The following is a 16,406-nucleotide window of genomic DNA, read 5'->3' as shown; positions in this document are numbered from 1 at the left end:
ATACCTTCTCTGCGTGAACGTGCCTTAGGCAAGGAGGGATGAGGACTGCAGATGTGCCCGGGCAATACATTCACAGTACATTCACAGTACAGTACAATACATTCACAGTACGGATGTGGCAGACGCCTAAGACAGCTCAACAGGGAGACAGGACAGACAGCTGATCATCCTCGCAGTGGCAGACCACATGTAACACCTGAACATCTCTGTACCTGTCCCGCAGGTGTATGGCAACAACAACTGCTCGAGTTACACCAGAAACGCACAATCATTCCATCAGTGCTCAGACTTTCCGCAATAAGCTGAACTGAGGGCTTGTAGGCCTGTTGTCTGCTAAGGACCTGCCTTACATCACCAGCAACAACATCGCCTATGGGCACAAACCCACCGTCGCTGGACCAGACAGGACTGGTTAAAAAAATAAAAAGTGCTCTTCACTGACGAGTCACGGTTTTGTCTCACCAGGGGTGATGGTCGGATTTGCGTTTATCGAAGGAATGAGCGTTACACCGAGGCCTGTACTCTGGAGCGGGATTGATTTGGAGGTGGAGGGTCCACCATGGTCTGGGGCAGTGTGTCACAGCATCATCGGATTGAACTTGTTGTCATTGCAGGCAATCAACGCTGTGCGTTACAGGGAAAGACATCCTCCCTCATGTGGTACCCTTCCTGCAGGCTCATCCTGACATGACCCTCCAGCATGACAATGCCACCAGCCAGAAATCATGGAAATTGTCTTTCTGGTCCGGGCGTCAGTTAAACTGCAGTACCAACGCAAAGCTATAGGAGTCAGTCAAAACCATGCTTCTAGACCAGAACCCTGGCCCCTTGAGCCCTGGGTGGAGCATTGCACCCTGGGAGTTGAAATACACTCTGAATCATAGCATAAATGTGTACATTTGAGTCATTGAGCAGACGGGCTTATCCAGAACTTACTGGAGTAACTTAGGGTTAAGTGCCTTTGCTCAATGGCACAGACAGATTTGTCACCAAGTCTGGGATTCAAACTAGCAAGCTTCAGAAACGTGCGTAAGAGTTTGTTGCGTCGGCACTAAACTCCTCATTTATTACAGAATTAACTTACCTGTAATGGATTCTAGGTCTAATGAATGTTGAAGATCAGCAAACCCTGATATGTAACAAATTACAGTTTTAAAAAGTTCTGTAATTGTCAACAAAAATATATATAAATCAGACATGGTTTTGCATAAGGGAAAATTCAGATGTTGCGTTATTTAATATTTGTGTTTATTTTTGAAAGGAATGTAATAGTCTAAAAGGTGTTATTTTATCAGTTATCAACACATTGTTCAATGTTTAAAAAAAAAACAATAAATAAAAAACAACATTAAGCCCAGTGGTTATTTTCGGACTTCAGCCAACACACTTACTGGTTTGTTGTGTCAATACAGTATCGTTTTGGTATGGGTGGCAGGTAGCCTAGTGGTTAAGAGCATTGTGCCAATAACCGAAAGGTCACTGGTTTGAATACGTGACCCGACGAGGTGAAAAATCCATCAGTGTGCCCTTCAGCAAGGCACTTAAGCCTAGTTCCACCTGCAAGTATATCTCTGGATAAGGGTGTCTATTACAGGGACAACACTAAGCGGTTTTATATTTAACCAGGTGCAAAGGAGGTGGTTGTTGTTAAGGAGCGTGATTTAGTAAGTCATGTTTCAGAGGATGCATGACTTGACCTTTGCCTCCCGAGCCTGTTGGGGAGTTGCAGCGACGAGATCGCAATTGGTTATCACTAAATTTAAAGAAATAGACACTATTACACTTTGTGCACGAAATTTGAGTTTATTGTTGAAGCATATTTATCCATCACTAACTGCCAAATAAGTTACAATTTTATATTCATCCAAAGGCTACCATGAAGGTTTTTTTTGTTGCCAAATTTGCAGAGACGCAAAAAACCTAATCTTCAGAGTCAAGGACGTAAGCACAAAATGTTGCATTGACTGAGGGAAAGAAGCTGATGCACAGCCATTGCCAAATAAACCATCAATCTGATCGACAGCTAGTCATGTGACAAAAGAAAAATTAAGGCAAAAACCAACATGACATTGCCTAGTTATCACAAAGACCCACACCAAGCTAACAGCCTGGAGAGACAGATAGTACCGGAATGTTTCGTGCTGACAAAACACAGGACAGTGCCTATCCGCACTTGTCCAATTAGAAACGCTCCTTTTGGTTCCGTTGAAAAACCTTGTACGGTGTGCCCCAAAACTCACCCCAGGAATCGGAGGTCATGGTAGGCAACCCAATGTGAAACAAATCCCTCGTGTTCATATGCTGATAATACATTCACTCCCATGCTGCCTTGTACTGGGAAAGATACAGTAGAGATAGGACCTCCCCCCCTCCTGTTCTCCTAGCAACAACTTGTTGCTATGAGGTGCTCGTTATCAAAGACATTTCAACTTGTCCGACTCCAATGAGGATAGCCTTTATGCTACATTGTCAGTGAGTCAGCTATTCACATTTTTTTTTTACCACCTACTTTGAAAACATCACAAGGGGGATAAACAGGACAAAAACAGGCTACATTTTAGGAGTCTATGCTGCCACGATAGCCTATAGTTCTACAGTAAACTTGGCCGGCTGTTTAAAAAAAAAAAAGTTAAATTAAGGACCATTCACGACTCAACACAGTTGAGTGATCAATCGCATGTTTGAGTTTGATGATGAAGCATAATGGAACAGCTCAGAGCTGCTTGTAGTCTACGCCACTCAGCTGTGTGAGTCGGGAGTGAAGCAACCATCACATGGCGGCACAAACTAACCCCCCCCCCCCGCCGACGACCCCTTCAGCTACCCCCCATTTGATAGCAGATGACGACGAGTGGGGTACAAATCAAAATGTAGTTGCGTACACAGTTTAGCAGATGTTATAGAGGGCACAACCAAATGCTTAAGCAGTACTCCCTATGAAGACGTCAAAGAACTAGTCTCATACTGGATTGTGTTGTCATCGTTGCAAACTAAGTGCTCTACAAATTACCCCCAAAAACTAAAAGGAAGAACTAGAACAAATGTATTGCAGGAACCGATACCAAGCCTGTAGTTTTGCAAATATGAGAAATCATATGACTGACACTCACTATGAGTAATCAAACAATTTCATATCACACAGGGCGTCCCAAAACAAGTCAACAAGCAAGGGGAGCATTATAAATAGGCCTCGTCATCGTCTCTCTCAGAGCAGCAGTAAGACACCCTCAACATCCTGACCAAACAAGGACACTAAAGCAGAAGGTAACAGGCATGTTTATTACCGCCAAGCTTTTTGTAGTGATATTAGCCAAATTAGGCCTATAGGGAAGATCGCTTTGCTTGACTAAGCATTCAGCATGTATAGGGGAATGTGAGACTGACTGCATAATTTATTTAGGGAACGTGTTAGGTAGTTTGCAGATAAATTACTCTGGATCTGAATCATGGAAAGGCAACATTATACTACATGTCAATACTAACATCTATTACCTAAAATCAGAAATATACATGTCGAAACTAACATCTACCTAAAAATTAGAAATAAACCCACACGATCAAAAAGTGAAGCGAAACCCTAAGGAAACATAAAAATGAGGAAATTGAAAACGTCTACCTAATAAAAAAGACCCATTACCCACACTCCCCTGGGGCCGACCTACCCACTCGAAGATGTACTTGTCCTACACACTTTGTCCCCGTTTTGTCTCAACAATCATTTGTTAGGACTGCTGCATTAGGAATGTAGTTGGGCGAAAGAACCATGAGGATAAGAATGTATTTGTTTAAGATGAGAAAGATAGGCCCATCATGCACCTGGATGGATTACGTCAAGAATACATGCAGTTTTTCAAATTACATTAAAACATTTTTTTAAGTGAACAGGAAAACAGGTTAGACTAGGGATAGATTGATTTAAGAGGACAACAGTACCATACTTTGTTTCCCTAAATGATGCGCCATGTAAAGGAGAGGGTACAGAGTCGATGTAACACAGCTGTAATAAAAACTAAAAAACAGGAGTAAGAAATACATTGGCCTAACTAGATACTGGGTTTAACTAAATGCATCACACCAATGGCTGAGCTAAAAAAAAAAAAAAAGCTAGCATGAGGACTGCCACAGCCTGGAGGTGTGTTGGGTCATTGTCCTGTCGAAAAACAAATGAGCATCCCACTAAGCACAAAACAGATGGGATGGCGTATCGCTGCAGAATGCTGTGGTAGCCATGCTGGTTAAGTGTGCCTTTGAATTCTTAAAATATATATCTGACAGCATAACACCTACCCCGCCATGCTGAGAACCACACATGTGGAGATCATCAGTTCACCAACTCTGCATCTCACAAAAGACGCAGAGTTGGAACTAAAACTTCAGACTCATCAGACCAAAGGACAGATTTCCACTGGTTTAATGTCCATTGGTTGTGTTTCTTGGCCCAAGCAAGTCTCTTGTTATTGGTGTCCTTTAGTAGTGGTTTCCTTGCAGCAATTCGACCATGAAGGCCTGATTCACACAGTCTCCTCTGAACAGTTGATGTTGAGATGTGTGTTACTTGAACTCTATTTGGGCTGCAATCTGAGGTGAAGTTAATTGCCGATATATGTGAGGCTGGTAACTCTAATGAACTTATCCTCTGCAGCAGAGGTAACTTTGAGTCTACCTTTCCTGTGGCGGTCCTCATGAGAGCCAGTTTCATCATAGCGCTTGATGGTTTTTGCAACTGCACTTGAAGAAACTTTCAAAGTTCTTGACATTTTTCAGGCTTGACTGACCTTCATGTCTTAAAGCAATGATGGACTGTCATTTCTCTTTGCTTATTTGAGCTGTTCTTGCCATAATATGGACTTGGTTTTCTACCAAATAGGGCTACCTTCAGTATACCACCTCTACCATGTCACAACTGATTGGCTCAAATGCATCAAGGAAAGAAAATCCACAAATTAACAAGGCACACCTGTTAATTGAAATGCATTCCAGGTAACTACCTCATGAAACTGGTTGAGAAAATGCCAAGCTGTCAAGGGTGGCTACTTTGAATAAATGAAACCATAAAATATTTTGTTAAAACATAAATAAAACAACTTTGGGTTACTACATGATTCCATGTGTTATTCAATGTTATTTCATTGTCGACGTCTTCGATATAGTTCTACAATGTAGAAAATAAAGAAATCCTTAAATGAGTAGGTGTCCAAACTTTTGATTGATATATAATTTAGCCATCGTTAGCGCTAATTTGCTGCCTCCTAGGAAGCGTCATAACACAACGATGATTAGCCAACGTTAGCCAGCTACTACAAAGTCAATGCTGCAACATCAGCTAGTTAACTACACATCTTGAAGATGCATAAAGTGAAGGAACGGGTTTAAAATGTATCAGTGACAAAGCTAAATGACTTGGTTAGTTAGCAATGTCTACTGCGACGTTTACGAAACGACAGGAACCTGGATACTTTGTTTCTCTCTACAACTTTAACTAGTCATCTTTGATACAAAGTGACAATTATGTAACTAATCATGACATTCCTCGTTGTATCATATTACCTGCGGAGACGAAAAACAGAGCAAGGCACAGCATGGTGGAGTGGAGCGGTCCGGAGTCCGTCTTGTTCCGTGGTGTATGTGAATGTCGGGTGTATTTCTGAGCGCTGCTATGCAGGACGGGTGCTTGCTCTTGGTTTGTATCACACAGCGTCTACTGTCTTTGTTTATAGGATGCCTCATCGTCAGCTGACCACTGGCGTCTTTGATTGATCGATGTTTCCACAAATAACCATTTACTGTCTTTTTTGTTCTTGTTGCTTTTAACATAGATAGTATATCATTATGTAGTAACATAATTGCAATTATGTATAAACAAACATTGTTCAACCCCACATTGACTAAAAAGGCTATAGGCGCTTTATTTCTCATCACATTGATTCTTAGCTAGTAGCCTATGAGGTGAACAATATGAGCACATTTCATTTTTTTTAAATGTAACCTTTATTTAACTAGGCAAGTCAGTTTAAGAATAAATTCTTATTCAATTCAAGGGGCTTTATTGGCATGGGAAACATGTGTTAACATTGCCAAAGCAAGTGAGGTAGATAATATACAAAATAAACAATAAAAATCAACAGTAAACATTACACATACAGAAGTTTCAAAACAGTAAAGACAATTATTAATAATGAGGGCTTGTACATGATAAGATTACCGATCACTGTATTCAACTGATCTAATTCAACTTGGTTTGATTTCTACTGAGGGTTGGTACTCAATTTATTCCATTTACATGCAAATAAATATTCAAATGTAAACTTCCTGGTAGTTTAGGGCGCTGAGAGGCAGATAGCCTAGTGGTTAGAACATTGAGCTGGTAACTAAGAGGCTGTTTGATCGAATCCCCGAGCTGACAAGGTAAAACATGTTTCGTTCTGCCCCTAAACAAGGCAGTTAACGCACTATTCCCCGGCCGCCGAAGACGGGGATGTCGATAATAGCAGCCTGCAGGACCGCTCTGATCCAGAGGGTTTTGGGTGAAATGCGGAAGAAACATTTCAGTTGAATGCGTTCAGTTGTACAACTGACTCGGTATCACCCCATTTCCCCCTCCTCGGGGAATATGTAAACGTACTACTGAAATGTAACGTATTGTTCCAGATCACATTTATTTGATGTGATTTATTTTTTACAGGATGGATTGTGACAGAGAACAGCCATATTTCCTCAAAATAAAGGTTATATTGCGTTGGGATCGATATGGCGCAACAGCACAAAGCTCTAATTAATGGATACTCCGACGGAACTGATACTATTCATTTCTTTATTTTACTGTAGTGACTCAATCAGGGATTCAAGATGTTATTTTGTACAGAGGTTGCTTAACGTCATCAGTATGGATTTTATTGGACATTGACTTAAATGATGATGCCCTATTGCCTATCTTCCTTTACTTACAATTGGACTTAAATGTGAATGGTACGTGTTTACTATATTTATATATATATATGAGGGTGCCCTGCATGTCCCCAGGCACCCTCATTTGTTGACTTCTGTGATCGAAAAAGCCTTGGTTTCATGCATGTCAACATCAGAAGCCTCCTCCCTAAGTTTGTTTTACTCACTGCTTTAGCACACTCTGCCAACCCAGATGTCCTTGCCGTGTCTGAATCCTGGCTTAGGAAGGCCACCAAAAATTCAGAGATTTCCATACCCAACTATAACATTTTCCGTGAAGATAGAACTGCCAAAGGGGGAGGAGTTGTAATCTACTGCAGAGATAGCCTGCAAAGTAATGTCATACTTTCTAGGTCCATACCCAAACAGTTCGAACTTCTAATTTTAAAAATGAATCTCTCCAGAAATAAGTCTCTCACTGTTGGCGCCTGCTACCGACCCCCTCAGCACCCAGCTGTGCCCTGGACACCATCTGTGAATTGATCGCCCCCCCATCTAGCTTCAGAGTTTGTTCTGTTAGGTGACCTAAACTGGGATATGCTTAACACCCCGGCAGTCTTACAATCTAAGCTAGATGCCCTCAATCTCACACAAATCATCAAGGAACCCACCAGGTACAACCCTAAATCCGTAAACTTGGGCACCCTAATAGACATCATCCTGACCAACTTGCCCTCCAAATACACCTCTGCTGTCTTCAATCAGGATCTCAGCGATCACTGCCTGTATCCGCTACAGGCCCGCGGTCAAACGACCACCCCTCATCACTGTCAAACACTTAAAACACTTCTGCGAGCAGGCCTTTCTAATAGCCCTGGCCCGGGTATCCTGGAAGGATATTGACCTCATCCCGTCAGTTGAGGATGCCTGGTCATTCTTTAAAAGTAACTTCCTCACCATCTTAGATAAGCATGCTCCATTCAAAAAATGCAGAACTAAGAACAGATATAGCCCTTCATTCACTCCAGACCGGACTGTCCTCGACCAGCACAAAAACATTCTGTGACAGACTGCAATAGCATCGAATAGCCCCCGCGATATGCAACTGTTCACTCAGTCAGGAAAGCAAAGGCTAGCTTTTTCAAGCAGAAATTTGCATCCTGTAGCTCTAACTCCAAAAAGTTCTGGGACACTGTAAAGTCCATGGAGAACAAGAGCACCTCCTCCAAACTGCCCACTGCACTGAGGCTAGTAACACGGTCACCACCGATAAATCCATGATAATCGAAAACTTCAACAAGCATTTCTCAACGGCTGGCCTTGCCTTCCTCCTGGCTACTCCAACCTCGGCCAACAGCCCCGCCCCCTCCCCCACAGCTACTCGTCCAAGCCTCCCCAGCTTCTCCTTTACCCAAATCCAGATAGCAGATGTTCTGAAAGTGCTGCAAATTTGGACCCGTACAAATCAGCTGGGCTTGACAATCTGGACCCTCTATTTCTGAAACTATCCGCCGCCATTGTCGCAACCCCTATTACCAGCCTGTTCAACCTCTCTTTCGTATCATCTGAGATCCCCAAGGATTGGTAAGCTGCCGCGGTTATCCCCCTCTTCAAAGGGGGAAACACCCTGGACCCAAACTGTTACAGACCTATATCCATCCTGCCCTGCCTATCTAAGGTCTTCGAAAGCCAAGTTAACAAACAGATCCCTGACCATCTCGAATCCCACCGTACCTTTTCCGCTGTGCAATCAGGTTTCCGATCTGGTCACGGGTGCACCTCAGCCACGCTCAAGGTACTAAACGATATCATAACCGCCATCGATATAAGACAGTCCTGTGCAGCCGTCTTCATCGACCTGGCCAAGGCTTTCGACTCTGTCAATCACCATATTCTTATCGGCAGACTCAGTAGCCTCGGTTTTTCTAATGACTGCCTTGCCTGGTTCACCAACTACTTTGCAGACAGAGTTCAGTGTGTCAAATCGGAGGGCATGTTGTCCGGTCCTCTGGTAGTCTCTATGGAGGTGCCACAGGGTTCAATTCTCGGGCCGACTCTTTTCTCTGTATATATCAATGATGTTGCTCTTGCTGCGGGCGATTCCCTGATCCACCTCTACGCAGACGACACCATTCTGTATACTTCTGGCCCTTCCTTGGACACTGTGCTATCTAACCTCCAAGCTTAAATGCCATACAACACTCCTTTCGTGGCCTCCAACTGCTCTTAAATGCTAGTAAAACCAAATGCATGCTTTTCAACCATTCGCTGCCTGCACCCGCACGCCCGACTAGCATCACCACCCTGGATGGTTCCGACCTAGAATATGTGAACACCTATAAGTACCTAGGTGTCTGGCTAGACTGTAAACTCTCCTTCCAGACTCATATCAAACATCTCCAATCTAAAATCAAATCTAGAGTCGGCTTTCTATTTCGCAACAAAGCCTCCTTCACTCATGTCGCCAACCTTACCCTAGTAAAACTGACCATCCTACCGATTCTCGACTTCGGCGATGTCATCTACAAAATAGCTTCCAATACTCTACTCAGCAAACTGGATGCAGTTTATCACAGTGCCATCCGTTTTGTTACTAAAGCACCTTATACCACCCACCACTGCGACCTGTATGCTCTAGTCGGCTGGCCCTCGCTACATATTCGTCGCCAGTCCCACTGGCTCCAGGTCATCTACAAGTCCATGCTAGGTAAAGCTCCGCCTTATCTCAGTTCACTGGTCACGATGGCAACTCCCACCCATAGCACGCGCTCCAGCAGGTGTATCTCACTGATCATCCCAAAAGCCAACACCTCATTTGGCCGCCTTTCCTTCCAGTTCTCTGCTGCCTGTGACTGGAATGAATTGCAAAAATCGCTGAAGTTGGAGACTTTTATCTCCCTCACCAACTTTAAACATCTGCTATCTTAGCAGCTAACCGATCGCTGCAGCTGTACATAGTCCATCGGTAAATAGCCCACCCAATTTTACCTCCCTCATCCCCATACTGTTTTTATTTATTTACTTTTCTGCTCTTTTGCACACCAGTATCTCTACCTGTACATGACCATCTGATCATTTATCACTCCAGTGTTAATCTGCTAAATTGTAATTATTCGCCTACCTCCTCATGCCTTTTGCACACAATGTATATAGACTATTTTTTTCCTACTGTGTTATTGACTTGTTTATTGTTTACTCCATGTGTAACTCTGTGTTGTTGTCTGTTCACACTGCTATGCTTTATCTTGGCCAGGTCGCAGTTGTAAATGGGAACTTGTTCTCAACTAGCTTACCAGGTTAAATAAAGGTGAAATAAATTTAATAAATATATAATAAATATATATATATATAAATATATATATATATATAAAGTTAGTCAAAACGCACCAATTTGTCCAACTGTCTGCGTTACTGTAGATAGTTTAGGCTACCCGTTTATCATGGGCCGTGAGTTTAATTTCTACCAGCTTCTATGTTTAAACAAAGGTGGGCTACAGATTCCTACCAAATGTTTTTCTTTTTAAAAGTGTTTACCAATCAGATAATAGGGAAAATGATCAGAATTGGGTTGCCTGTGTAAACTCAGCCATAGTGAAGGATGCTTAGAAATGTATCCATAACAACCACAAGAGGGCAATAATATTAGATAACCAGAATGAATAGTAACCTACAGATAGATTGTAATGGTAGAATTGTAAATCCTCTATCCAGTGTTATTCCCTAAATCCCTCTAGTCTAGGTCAATGTTTTTTCTGAAGTTGTTGAATTCTGCAATAATTTGAGTTTGTTTTGTTGTAAGTCCTTCGACATGACTGAAGGGTAAAATACGTGTTTTGTCCAATTTGTAAGTCGCTCTGGATAAGAGCGTCTGCTAAATGACTTAAATGTAAATGTAAATGTAATGTGTTTCACTCCATCCCATTTGTTTTCAAGTTTGCCGCAGAGCTGTGGGAAAAAAAGGTGATAGACATTCATCACTGAAAACAAACTATGGATGTCCACAAGCCTGAAGACAAGTGAGTTAGCAGCCTAGTTATGTGTCCTTCTTTCTATGGTGACATTTAACTGTTTCAGACACCATATCTAGTCCCTCTTAACTGTTTCAGACACCATATCTAGTCCCTCTTAACTGTTTCAGATACCATATCTAGTCCCTCTTAACTGTTTCAGATACCGTATCTAGTCCCTCTTAACTGTTTTAGACACCGTATCTAGTCCCTCTTAACTGTTTTAGATACCGTATCTAGTATCTAGTCCCTCTTAACTGTTTCAGATACCATATCTAGTCCCTCTTAACTGTTTTAGATACCATATCTAGTCCCTCTTAACTGTTTCAGATACCATATCTAGTCCCTCTTAACTGTTTCAGATACCATATCTAGTCCCTCTTAACTGTTTCAGATACCATATCTAGTCCCTCTTAACTGTTTCAGATACCATATCTAGTCCCTCTTAACTGTTTCAGACACCGTATCTAGTCCCTCTTAACTGTTTTAGATACAGTATCTAGTCCCTCTTAACTGTTTTAGATACAGTATCTAGTCCCTACCATATCTAGTCCCTCTTAACTGTTTCAGACACCGTATCTAGTCCCTCTTAACTGTTTTAGATACAGTATCTAGTCCCTCTTAACTGTTTTAGATACAGTATCTAGTCCCTCTTAACTGTTTTAGATACCGTATCTAGTCCCTCTTAACTGTTTTAGATACCATATCTAGTCCCTCTTAACTGTTTTAGATACAGTATCTAGTCCCTCTTAACTGTTTTAGATACCATATCTAGTCCCTCTTAACTGTTTTAGATACCGTATCTAGTCCCTCTTAACTGTTTTAGATACCGTATCTAGTCCCTCTTAACTGTTTTAGATACAGTATCTAGTCCCTCTTAACTGTTTTAGATACAGTATCTAGTCCCTCTTAACTGTTTTAGATACCGTATCTAGTCCCTCTTAACTGTTTTAGATACCGTATCTAGTCCCTCTTAACTGTTTTAGATACAGTATCTAGTCCCGCTTAACTGTTTTAGATACAGTATCTAGTCCCTCTTAACTGTTTTAGATACAGTATCTAGTCCCTCTTAACTGTTTTAGATACAGTATCTAGTCCCTCTTAACTGTTTTAGATACAGTATCTAGTCCCTCTTAACTGTTTTAGATACCGTATCTAGTCCCTCTTAACCGTTTTAGATACAGTATCTAGGCCCTCTTAACTGTTTCAGATACCATATCTAGTCCCTCTTAACTGTTTTAGATACAGTATCTAGTCCCTCTTAACTGTTTTAGATACCGTATCTAGTCCCTCTTAACTGTTTCAGATACCATATCTAGTCCCTCTTAACTGTTTTAGATACAGTATCTAGTCCCTCTTAACTGTTTTAGATACCGTATCTAGTCCCTGTTAACTGTTTTAGATACCGTATCTAGTATCTAGTCCCTCTTAACTGTTTTAGATACCGTATCGAGTCCCTCTTAACTGTTTCAGATACCATATCTAGTCCCTCTTAACTGTTTCAGACACCATATCTAGTCCCTCTTAACTGTTTCAGACACCATATCTAGTCCCTCTTAACTGTTTCAGACACCATATCTAGTCCCTCTTAACTGTTTCAGACACCATATCTAGTCCCTCTTAACTGTTTTAGACACCATATCTAGTCCCTCTTAACTGTTTTAGATACCGTATCTAGTCCCTCTTAACTGTTTTAGATACAGTATCTAGTATCTAGTTCCTCTTAACTGTTTTAGATACCGTATCTAGTCCCTCTTAACTGTTTTAGATACAGTATCTAGTATCTAGTCCCTCTTAACTGTTTTAGAGACCGTATCTAGTCCCTCTTAACTGTTTTAGACACCATATCTAGTCCCTCTTAACTGTTTTAGACACCATATCTAGTCCCTCTTAACTGTTTTAGACACCATATCTAGTCCCTCTTAACTGTTTTAGACACCATATCTAGTCCCTCTTAACTGTTTCAGACACCATATCTAGTCCCTCTTAACTGTTTTAGATACAGTATCTAGTATCTAGTCCCTCTTAACTGTTTCAGATACCATATCTAGTCCCTCTTAACTGTTTTAGATACCGTATCTAGTCCCTCTTAACTGTTTTAGACACCATATCTAGTCCCTCTTAACTGTTTTAGATACCGTATCTAGTCCCTCTTAACTGTTTTAGATACCGTATCTAGTCCCTCTTAACTGTTTTAGATGCAGTATCTAGTCCCTCTTAACTGTTTTAGATACAGTATCTAGTCCCTCTTAACTGTTTTAGATACAGTATCTAGTCCCTCTTAACTGTTTTAGATACCGTATCTAGTCCCTCTTAACTGTTTTAGATACTGTATCTAGTCCCTCTTAACCGTTTTAGATACAGTATCTAGGCCCTCTTAACTGTTTTAGATACCGTATCTAGTCCCTCTTAACTGTTTTAGATACAGTATCTAGTCCCTCTTAACTGTTTTAGATACAGTATCTAGTATCTAGTCCCTCTTAACTGTTTTAGATACCGTATCTAGTCCCTCTTAACTGTTTTAGATACAGTATCTAGTCCCTCTTAACTGTTTTAGATACAGTATCTAGTCCCTCTTAACTGTTTTAGATACAGTATCTAGTCCCTCTTAACTGTTTTAGATACAGTATCTAGTCCCTCTTAACTGTTTTAGATACAGTATCTAGTATCTAGTCCCTCTTAACTGTTTTAGATGCAGTATCTAGTCCCTCTTAACTGTTTTAGATACAGTATCTAGGCCCTCTTAACTGTTTTAGATACCGTATCTAGTCCCTCTTAACTGTTTTAGATACAGTATCTAGTTCCTCTTAACTGTTTTAGATACCGTATCTAGTCCTTCTTTTTATGGTGACATTTAACTGTTTTAGATACAGTATCGAGTTTCTGTGAAACTCTGGCTAGCCCCTCTTTTTATGGTTACTGGCAAATTATATTGTAACACGAACCAAATGGTAATGTACCCGATAGGTTAGCCTTTGGATTGGAAGTGTGTCACGAGCTCCTCCAAGGGAGATACCTCTTTAGGGACTGTGGTAAGAGTGCTCACCATGAGGTCAGCCGGGCCTTTCAGTCATGTCACACCTTGCCCTACAGAAAATGTTGAAATTTGCTGCTACATTTAATTTAACTAGGCAAGTCAGTTGAAGAACAAATTCTTAATTGCAATGACTGCCTAACCCGGCCAATTGTGCACCACCCTATGGGACTCCCACTAGAGTCCCAGGATGCAGTGCCTTAGACCACTGCACCACCCGGGAGCCTACTTTAAACCCAAATTTAATATCATATAAGTCAAGTAATTAGCATTTCACCTTGTCATTTCTTTGTGGGCCTACATACTAAGTAAATTAATATGGTATAAATGGTCATATTAACTACACAAATAAACCTGGGTAACAGTTGCTTCCTCTCCTCTTCTCATCCAACAGAAACAATGGCCTGTGGCTGATCTTTTTCGTGCTGGGTTTGGGAACTCTCCTGCCATGGAGCTTCTTCATCACAGCCACCATGGTAGAGCCACAACATTAGTTCTCATCCTCTACTTTCAGCCGGAACAATACATGAATACATACCAGAAATACAATGCCGGGGCTTTCAGTGAGACGTCTGTATTCAGCCTGTATTCATTTCCAAATATGTTTCAAGTGTTACTTTCCAGATTGCCTGGATATTATCTTGGGGTAATTCACAGGAGGCAGGGTAGCCTAGTGGTTAGAGCGTTGGACTAGTAACCGAAAGGTTGTGAGTTCAAACCCCCGAGCTGACAAGGTACAAATCTGTCGTTCTGCCCCTGAACAGGCAGTTAACCCACTGTTCCTAGGCTGTCATTGAAAATAAGAATTTGTTCTTACCCCCTTATCTATTCATTAGAATAATTAATTTTAACAGCATTTTTTCAACTACTCAATACTTGATACATTATTGTATTGCATCGACTTCCAATGGTTATCACCTACCTGGGTGGTGCCATGACAGCCATGTTGCTGTAGAACATCCATGTTACTGTAGAACGTTCGCCACACATTAGCAATGAACTAAAGCTCTTCTAAAACTCTAAGTCTTCTTTCCTCTTGTCTCTCTACAGTATTTTACCAGCCGTCTCAGAGACCCCACCCAAATATCAACCGACAAACCCTACGACCGTAGTCCTACGGAGGCCAGTTACAATAACGCATCGACACTTTGTGCCATGGTGCCTTTACTGATCTTCACCTGTCTCAACTCAGTCCTGCATCACAGGTTAGTTTAGCCCACCACTTCACCCCCACACGCCCCACACTATCTTGACTTTCCTAATGCGTTATAAAGCACTACTACAAAAGTTAAATCTGCATATTCTTTTGAGGGGGGGGGCTAATATGATAATGAGTCTTCATGTTTTTTTGGGGGGGGCGAGCTAATATGATAATAAGTCTTCATGTTTTTTTGGGGGCGAGCTAATATGATAATAAGTCTTCATGTTTTTTTTGGGGGGGGGCTAATATGATAATAAATATTCATGTTTTTTTTGGGGGGCTAATATGATAATAAGTCTTCATGTTTTTTGGGGGGCTAATATGATAATAAATCTTCATGTTTTTTTTGGGGGGGCTAATATGATAATAAATCTTCATGTTTTTTGGGGGGGGCTAATATGATAATAAGTCTTCATGTTTTTTTTGGGGGGGGGGCTAATATGATAATAAATCTTCATGTTTTTTTGGGGGGCGAGCTAATATGATAATAAATCTTCATGTTTCTTTTTGGGGGGCTAATATGATAATAAATCTTCATGGTTTTTTTGGGGGGGGGGGCTAATATGATAATAAATCTTCATGTTTTTTTGGGGGGGGGCTAATATGATAATAAATCTTCACGTTTTTTGGGGGGGAAGGCTAATATGATAATAAATCTTCATGTTTTTTTTTGGCGGGGGGGGGGCTAATATGATAATAAATCTTCATGTTTTTTGGGGATAAGCTAATATCATAGTAATTGTATAGCTTGGCCCAGCTCGGCCCAGTAATGTTAAAAGTGCACTAACCAGGCAGAGGACCGACTTGTGATCAACATAAGATTGACCTCTGATTATTTGACCCCCAACTCTCTAACTTCCAGGATTCTTCAAAAGTTCCGGATCATGGGCAGCCTGGCGGTGATTTTGGTGCTGTTTCTTATCACGGCCATCGCGGTGAAAATAGACATGGCCGCGGGCCCTTTCTTCACATTAACCATGATCAAGATTGTCATCATAAACTGTGAGTTTTTTTCCGAGGCTACGGCATCTTATTTGGTCCCTTCCTCCTTTTTAACCAGTCCATTTTTTTCAGTTGTACTGAAAGCACACTTAGATCTCAGTCACCCTTCAATGGGGTCGGTCTTTACATTACATTTTGTTAATTTAGCACAGTGGTTCCCAAACTGTGGGGCGCACCCCCTGGTAGGGCATGGGTAAATACCTTATTTACATCAATATTCAGACCCTTTGCTATGAGACTCGAAATTGAGTGCAGGTGCATCCTGTTTCCATTGATC

The 16,406-nt window shown here is 41.3% G+C and overlaps 2 protein-coding genes across 4 annotated transcripts in view; one reads left to right on the top strand and one right to left on the bottom strand.

Moving 5' to 3' along the window:
- psap (prosaposin) overlaps nt 1–5,704 on the bottom strand; it is a 29,368-nt gene extending 23,664 nt beyond the window's left edge. For both annotated transcript variants that reach the window (XM_064924439.1, XM_064924440.1), the window contains exon 1: nt 5,548–5,704. In XM_064924439.1, coding sequence (XP_064780511.1) covers nt 5,548–5,581 — 34 coding nt within the window. In that variant the 5' untranslated portion in view covers nt 5,582–5,704. The remainder of the gene's footprint in view (nt 1–5,547) is intronic.
- The window catches only part of LOC135505250 (equilibrative nucleoside transporter 1-like), a 28,172-nt gene continuing 14,944 nt past the window's right edge, over nt 3,179–16,406 (top strand). The window contains exons 1-5 of one of the 2 annotated variants that reach the window (XM_064924442.1): nt 3,179–3,264; nt 10,819–10,901; nt 14,321–14,402; nt 14,977–15,131; nt 15,990–16,129. In XM_064924442.1, coding sequence (XP_064780514.1) covers nt 10,876–10,901; nt 14,321–14,402; nt 14,977–15,131; nt 15,990–16,129 — 403 coding nt within the window. In that variant the 5' untranslated portion in view covers nt 3,179–3,264; nt 10,819–10,875. The remainder of the gene's footprint in view (nt 3,265–10,818; nt 10,902–14,320; nt 14,403–14,976; nt 15,132–15,989; nt 16,130–16,406) is intronic. The other variant, XM_064924444.1, reaches the window with a different exon arrangement.

Source organism: Oncorhynchus masou, chromosome 18 (genome assembly GCF_036934945.1).
Source record: "Oncorhynchus masou masou isolate Uvic2021 chromosome 18, UVic_Omas_1.1, whole genome shotgun sequence".
NCBI classification, from domain to species: Eukaryota; Metazoa; Chordata; class Actinopteri; order Salmoniformes; family Salmonidae; genus Oncorhynchus; species Oncorhynchus masou.
Note: the sequence above shows the minus strand (reverse complement) of the source record. Positions and strands in the feature narration are given on the sequence as shown.